Source organism: Quercus suber, unplaced genomic scaffold, assembly GCF_002906115.3.
Source record: "Quercus suber isolate HL8 unplaced genomic scaffold, Cork oak 2.0 scaffold_655, whole genome shotgun sequence".
Lineage (NCBI taxonomy): Eukaryota > Viridiplantae > Streptophyta > Magnoliopsida > Fagales > Fagaceae > Quercus > Quercus suber.
The window spans coordinates 154,172-162,115 of record NW_027070096.1 but is presented as its reverse complement, the minus strand read 5'-3'; the positions used below and the strand labels follow the sequence as shown (position 1 = coordinate 162,115).

General features: G+C 37.0%; 1 protein-coding gene across 1 annotated transcript; it reads right to left on the bottom strand.

The window, feature by feature from the left end:
* Positions 1–4,011: 4,011 nt before the first annotated feature.
* Positions 4,012–7,629, bottom strand: LOC112008237 (MDIS1-interacting receptor like kinase 2-like). Its single transcript, XM_065765818.1, has 2 exons — positions 4,687–7,629; positions 4,012–4,607 (listed from the first exon to the last, which is right to left on the bottom strand). The coding sequence occupies exons 1-2, from the start codon at positions 7,559–7,561 to the stop codon at positions 4,315–4,317; spliced, it is 3,168 nt and encodes a 1,055-aa protein (XP_065621890.1). The 5' UTR covers positions 7,562–7,629; the 3' UTR covers positions 4,012–4,314.
* Between the last annotated feature and the right edge of the window lie 315 nt (positions 7,630–7,944).

The following is a 7,944-nucleotide window of genomic DNA, read 5'->3' as shown; positions in this document are numbered from 1 at the left end:
GAATATTTGGAAATATTAGTATTTTCGAGATTTATACTATTAATTGAAGCATTAGACCAGATTTTATAGCGGTGATTCGTGTGAAATAATATTTTTGTAATTGTTAGGTTCTAATTAGTGACTTTTAAGGAGCACAAAGTTATTGGTTTTGCAAGATGCATAAGGAAAGTAGTATTTACTAATTTGGGCGGTTTCATAAAGATGGGTTTGACTATCAAACTATATTTATAACTTATAATAAAGAAATATTTGCGCACTCTATAGATGTTGAGAAAACCTTGTATACTTGTTTCTTTGAAAATGTTGTGGGATGAGCACTTTGTATACATATACGTGTGTGATAATGCATCTCTAAAGCTTATGGTTTGACTTGTGTATGATTGACTTTGAGGAAGTATTATTGGATCCCATTCATGAAATGTTATATGATTTGATATGAGTTATTTGTACTTACAATGGCTAGAAAGCATGTGTCTTGGAAATTTTAGGAAACATATTTGAAACTGATTTGTTCTTAAACCTACCTTGTTGAGCATCATTGGTGGGGGTGGATTGTAGTGACCCAAAAAGGGGGGTCTTGCATTCCATGAAATCTCACATCACCTAGGGAAGCACATGAGAATGTGTTTATAAGGAATGACCTCCTTTCAATGTGTAGAGGCCTTTTCCCTAGCACAACCTAGGGAAGAACAAAACTATGAGGGGTATGGGTCCCAAAGCGGACAATATCTACATAGTTGGAGCAGGGTCATTACACTCAAGCTCAAGAAACTTGATCCTAGAATAGGCATTCGTTAGTTCTTCATTCATCGCCTCAACTTCGCATTTTTTCTCTTTATACCTTATGAGTATGCTCTTGTAATCTTGTTTAGCTTTCTTCACTTTTCTAATGGCTACCTTAGCCACTCTAGCATACTCTCTAGTCTTCTCAAGAAAAGAATTATAGGATTCTTGCAATCCCTTTGCTCCTTCATAAATACATTCTTCATCTTCATCATCGGATTCCTCTCCCACCCGTATAGACTCCACTTCGGTGTGTTCACCGAGCTCTTCCACTAGAGTACTCAAATCTTCGGAAGAGTCCACGGTGCAATAGCCATAAATGTGGAGTAGTTTCCTTTTCCATCACAACTTTCTTCTGAATCCGAATTGGAGATGTCCACGTCACTTAGGGTAGTAGCAAAGACTTTACCCTTTACCTTCAAATAAGTGGGGCATTCTTTCTTCACATGCCCATGCAGTTTGCACTCATAGCACGTGACAACTTGAGATGGAGAAGAATCTTTGGAATCCTTCTTCTTGAAGTCTTTTTTATCCTTCTTGAAATTTAAGAATTTCCCCTTCTCAAAAAGACTTCCCATCCTTCTTGAATTTTAAGAATTTACGAAAGTACTTTGTAAGGTACGCCACTTCCTTTTCAACCTCATCCTCATTCGAGGAGTCTTGAGCTTCCACTCTCTCATTGATTGTCTTGAGAGCAAGAGATTTGCTCTTCCTTTATGATGGTAAAGATAGCTCATTAGTTTGAAGAGAACCGATGAGTTCTTGAATTTTTATCTCATCAAGGTCTTTGCTCTCTTCAATTACGGTGACCTTGGCACGGAAGCTCTCCAGTAATGGTTGTAAAATCTTCCTCACAACCTTGGAGTCCTTCTTCTTTTCACCCAAGTTAAACTTGCCAATCACCACTTCATTCAACTTCCCATAAAAGGAATCGAATGACTCATCTTCGCTCATCTTTAATTCTTCGAAGTGAGTGGTGAGCATTTGTAACTTGGTATCTTTCACCTTCTTGGTGCCTTCATATGTGGTCTCCAAAATTTCCTATGCCTCATTGGCGATTGTAACATGTGAAATCCTGTGGAATTCATCGGGTGAGACACCACATAAAATAGCATTTAAAGCTTTACTATTAGCATTGGCCACTGCAAGGGCTACCTTATCCCTAGTAGATTTGGCAGCTTCCGACCTAGTCCATCCATTCTCAACCGCATCCCATATGCTCTCACCAATAGAGCACAAGAATGCACGTATACGCACTTTCCAAAAGGCGTAATTGCTCCCATCAAATAAGGGAGGTGCATTTAGGGATTGAGACCTATTCATTGTAGGGTCAAGGATCACACTTAGGATGTAGAAATCCGATAAAGTATTCTCGCTCTGATACCAATTGATAGTTCACTTGGTGTATAAAACACTCATGAATGTTTAGACCCCTAATTTCAAAAATATCAACACAAGCTTATACTCAAACAATAGATGCGCGGAAAGATAAATGCAAGCAATACCTAAATAAATAAACTACTCTAAATCATAATTAATCACAACACAGCAGCAATTAAAAGGCAAGAATAAGGGTTAGAGAGATGCAAACACAAAGATAACACTGTCACGTGTTATCAAAGAGGAAACCAAAGAACTCGGCGAAAAACCTCTCTGCTACCCTCCAAGCAGTAAAATGATCGACTAAAGAATAAAGTTGGGATACACGAATAGCAATAGACCCTCCAAGCCTAATCTATCCAATGCACCTAAACCCTCCAAGCTTCTTACTCCAACAAGGTTAAGCCTAACCGTGTCTTCTTTAGATTTTTGGATCTCACAGTAAACCTACTGCATCAACCAAATGAATTTGTCCTCTCTGAATTGCTTCCCAAACACCAAATGACCTCCTTACTGATATGGGTATGGTAAGATAAGGATTTGACTAATAAACCTCTCAAGGGTATGTCAATGGAGAGGGTGAGAGTAGTGGAATTTGAGAATCAAAGGTACAAGATTATGGATGAGTCAATCTTGTTGTTCCCTAGGGTTTCTCTCTCAAAATTCTCTCTGGAAGCTCTCTACATTTCATAGGTATAAAGATATTTATAGTAGGGTACATGAGAAATGTGAAAAAGTCATTTTTCTGCAAAACAGGGTGTTCTGGCAACTCACTCATGACTATGATGAGTCGCGAGTTTGAGTCACGAAATAACTGACTGGTCTATACTTTCCTTTTTGTCATGTAGTGCTCCAGCTATCGTGACCCTTCAGCTTCCTGCATGCTTCACACGTGTGACATTTTGGCGAGTCAACAGTCGCGAGTCACTTGCAAGAATCCTCTTGAATGCATGCACACTTGAATTCTCCACACTCTCTCACATACAAGCCTTACATGATTCCCACCTAAATCCAGGGTATCTAATTGCTGAAATACAAGAAAATTTGGCACGGAATAAAGCCAACACATGGTTGAATAAATTCAACCTTAAAGTATGCAATAGAACTTTAATTTTCTCACAAATTTTGTAGCATCACAAAATTGTCTACTCCTATCTTACTGTGCATGAGTATAGCACAACAACCCTATTATAATAATAATGATGATATGATGATCATAAAAATCGGGGTATTACAAGCTTGACTTGTCGAGAGTTACTTAAGTTGATTGGTTAAACTACATAGCTCAACTAATCGAGAATCATGTTGATTGGATTCTCAAAAATTTTCTTTAGCCATTTGATCTAGGGCTACTTGCATCTCAAGTACACTATATAAGCAAGCCCTAGAGCATATTTTCTATGACTATGAGAAAGTAATGTATTGTACACAAATTTGCAATTTTCCAAGCTTTCTTGAAGCATTAACTAGAGACCTATGTTTATACAAAATATCCAGTGATCAAAGTGAAGTTTATGCATCTAGTTTACATCCAAGTTACTGGTAAAAATCTTTGAGAGGTGTTCTTGAAGTTGCGAGGGGTCATTCATGTGCAACAAGTTTAGAATAGAAGAGTTCATGGTCTCAAAGCTTAGTGTGGTCACATCAATAAATACTACAAGAGGTAGCATTAGATTTGGGTTTAAATCTTTTTCTGCAAACTTTAATTCTATTCTAGTGGATTTATTGCCATGGAAATTGAAGATTAAATCCCCCAAGTTTTTACAGTGAAACTGCTTATTTCATTGGTTTTCTTGGATCATTATTTTGGTGTATTTATGTGATCCATGTTTATGTGTTGTTATGTAATTCAGATCGAAAGCATAATTAATGTAATTAATTACTTGGTTAAGAATTAGTTAACTTTGTTACAACCAAAGCCTAAAACCCTAACGATAGGCAATCAAACGTGTACAATCATAGTGTCTTGAAATTTGTTTTACCAAATGCATATTATTAATACTTGAAATTAAAAATCTAGTAGTACTCTAGGCATTACATAATCTTAAACAAACAACTTCCCTCAACAGCATGAATTTGATAAAATATAGTGTCTTATTGCATATCCTTGCTTGTCCTTGTCAGACTGTGATGGCTCCAAGAAAGTGCATTTCAGCTTGATAAAGCCTGAGAGACCATGTGCATAGTTGGTCTAGATTTTGGATTAGCATGCAAGCATGCAATTGCCAACTTTATGATGAGTATCAATTGATTCTCAACCTCAAGAGTGGGAGGCAGAAGGCGTATGTCCAACAAATCATTCAACAACAAATTCTCCCCCATGGATGAATTAGTTAGAATGGAGATGATTTCACCAGGATGCCTACCTTTGATCACTTCAATAGCCAAAACTCCAAAGCTAAACATGTCGCATTTCTCAGTTATCTTCATCGTATAAGCAAGCTCTAAAAAAAGAAGAATATTATGCCAATGTATTCATAAGATCTATATGTTCTATATTGATTAAACAAATAAGTACATTACCTGGTGCAACATATCCATATGTGCCGGCAAGTGAAGACCAATTGGATGAGTCTTGGTTAAGAATCTTAGCAGTGCCAAAGTCTGAAACATGAGCCTCGTACTCTGAATCCAGCAAAACATTTTTGCTTGATATGTCCCTATGAACAATTGGCGGAGAGCAATCATGGTGCATGTAAGACAACGCGTGAGCCACACCCTTAACGATATTCACCCTCTTATTCCAATCCAATTCTTTAGCTCCCCCATCATTGCTCAAAATTGAGGCCAAGCTACCCTTTTCAAGGTACTCATAAATCAAAATTGAGAATTGTGAATGTGAACAAAAGCCATGCAATTTTACAATATTTCGATGTCGGATTTCTAATAATGTGTTGATCTCATTTAAGAACTCTTTTTGCGGTGAAGTCAAAGATGTGAGTTTCTTCACTGCGACTATGTCTCCTGATATTAGCTCGGCTTTATAGACGGTTCCATATCCTCCCTCCCCAATGCAAAAATTAGCATCAAAACCTTGGGTTGCATCAATGATTTCTTGGTACAATTTTCTTCCATCAAAAGTTGATAGTGTTAACACTTCTTCATTGTCCATGTCTTTTGTTGGATTTGTCTGTGGATTTTGCCTTTTTCCTTTTAAACTGAAGTAAATTCCCAAGAATACCAATACAAGTGAAAGTGTTCCCAAGAGAGGGAAAATGAATTTAAGTCCCTTCTTTGAAATATGTTCTACCTTACAGGGTTGCAATCCCATAACATTTCCACATATTCCTTTATTACCTTGTAGTGCTTCAATGCGAGCATCTTGAAATGCTCGACTATTCGGAAGAGGACCCTCCAACTCATTGTAGGATATGTCGACAAATGACAAGCCACGCATCTGTTCGAAAGCAGCTGGAATAAAACCTGAGAAATTATTGTGAGATAAATTGAACAACTCCAAGCTTTGCATATTGTTGATTTGTGAAGGTATCTCTCCTTCAAGTGAGTTAAGGCTCAAATCTAGCTGGGACAAATGCGTTAATTCACACATTTGAGCTGGAATGTTGAGGATGAACTCGTTGTTGCTCATATTCAAGTAATGTAGTTTCAAAAAGTTCCCTATATCTCTGGGGATTGATTTGCCAAACCTATTAGCGGATAGATCTAGATACTCGAGATTTATTAATGACCCAAGCTCCAAGGGTAAACCACCATAAAGTTTATTGCCATTCAAGCAGAGCTTCAACATGGAAGTCAACTTTCCAAATTCCTTTGGAACCCCCCCTACCAAGCGATTAGAAGAAAGATCAAGTAATTGGAGTTGAACTAAGTATCCAATTTCAAGTGGTATGCCACCAGAAATATTGTTCCCAGCAATCTTTAGACTGGTTAGTTGTGTGCACTTGCCCCAGTTGGGTGAGATTTCACCATAAAATCGATTGTAACTTAGGTCCATGTACTGCAAGTTTCTGTAGACACCAAAATCTTCAGTTATATTTCCAAAGAGTTGGTTTCTTTCAAGGTGGACTTTAATTAAGTTTGTGCAATTTCTCAAGGTTTTTGGTATTGGACCTGTGAGATGGTTGTTGTCTGCCCTTAGTAATTGGAGAGACCCATTATGGCATAAGTTTTGAGGCAAAAAGCTAGTGAAGTGGTTGGCATCCAGCAATAGAGCTGTCAACTTCATTAAGTTTCCGATCCCTTGTGGAATGGGACCAGAAAGTTGGTTATCACGGAGGTATAAAGCTTTTAAGCCACTCAACCTACCAAAGGAAATTGGAATAGTACCATTCAACTGATTTCTACTCAGTTCAAGATCAATTATGGATGTCAAGTTTCCTAATTCTTCAGGAATGGTACCAGAAAGTTGATTGTTGTATAGGTGTAAAACAGTCAAGTTTCTTAGAGAACCTAAAGATGTGGGAATTAAGCCAGAAAGATGATTTGTTTCAAGGCTTAAGAATATGAGAGACTTTAGATTTCCAATTTCTAGGGGGATGGAGCCTGAGAGCTGATTTTGGTTCATATGCAACAATGTTAGCTTTTCAAATTTTGCAATACTATAAGGGATGGGACCTTTGAAACTGTTGTTACTTATGTCAAGTTCAACTAGATTGGTCAGGTTTCCAATTTGTGGAGGAATGGAACCAGAAAGTTGATTATCATAGAGGTACAAATAAGCCAAGTTGCTTAAATTACCTAAAGATATAGGAATGGAACACGAAAAGAAATTACTATTGAGAGAAAAGTCAGTCAAATGGCTCAAATTACCTAATGAAGCTGGAATGCATCCACAAAAATTGTTGGCATACAAAGAAAGATCATTAAGAGACTTTAAATGACCTATTTCTGGAGGAATTGAGCCACTTAACTGATTTTTAGCGAGGTGCAAGACCTTAAGGTTGATCAGTAGGCCAATCTGGGGTGGGATTTTCCCCGATAAGTTATTAAAGGATAGATCAAGATATATGAGTTTAGACAGGTAACTAATATCAATAGGAACTGTATTAAAAAGTTCATTCATGCTGAGGTCAATAAATGAAAGGTTAGGGAGTGACAATAATGAAAATTCATGGAGAGTACCTTTCAAGCCTGAGTTAGTCAGGTTTAATCTAATAACACTTCCTGCATGGTTGCAAGAAACACCAAACCAACTGCATGGATTTGAGCTTGCATTTTGATTGTTGGAAGAATTGGTTGCATTATTATTAGGAAGGAGAGTCCATGAAGGCAGAAGTGACTGGTTTTTATTTTGAAGACTGGCTTTCCAAATAAGAAGAGCATCTGTCTCGGTTTCTTTATCCGCGTAAACAGAATCAGAAATAAAGGAAAAATGTAACAGGGCCAACATGAACAGAGAAACGGGAGAAAATACTTTTTGGAAGCTAGTGAGTGCCATGGTTTTTTGGAAGCTAGGGAAAATAGATGATATGATTCAGTATCTCTGTTTACCAATTTTCATCATTCTCCTTCTTTAAATACCAATCAAGTCAAGTGTTGTCATTAATGGGAAGAGAAGGGTTTCCACATGATCATTGACTTTGAAAGGGTTAGAGCTAAGAATTTTTGTTTAAGGACCAAGTTCCCTCATTAATATATTTATCAAGACAATCTTACACACATATATATACACACACGCATGCTTTTTTATTATGTACACTTTTTTTTTTTGAATAAGTTATATATATACATATACCCAACAAAAAAAGAGCTTAGTATTTTTAATCGAAATTATATTTCATGGATATTTCATAAAATAAAATTTATTTTTACCATTTACAT

Coding starts and splice junctions, on each gene's coding strand:
- LOC112008237 (XM_065765818.1), bottom strand. CDS start 7,561: ATGGCACTCACTAGCTTCCAAAAAGTATTTTCTCCCGTTTCTCTGTTC. Junction 4,608..4,686: donor ATATGGATATGTTGCACCAG/GTAATGTACTTA, acceptor TTCTTTTTTTAG/AGCTTGCTTATACGATGAAG.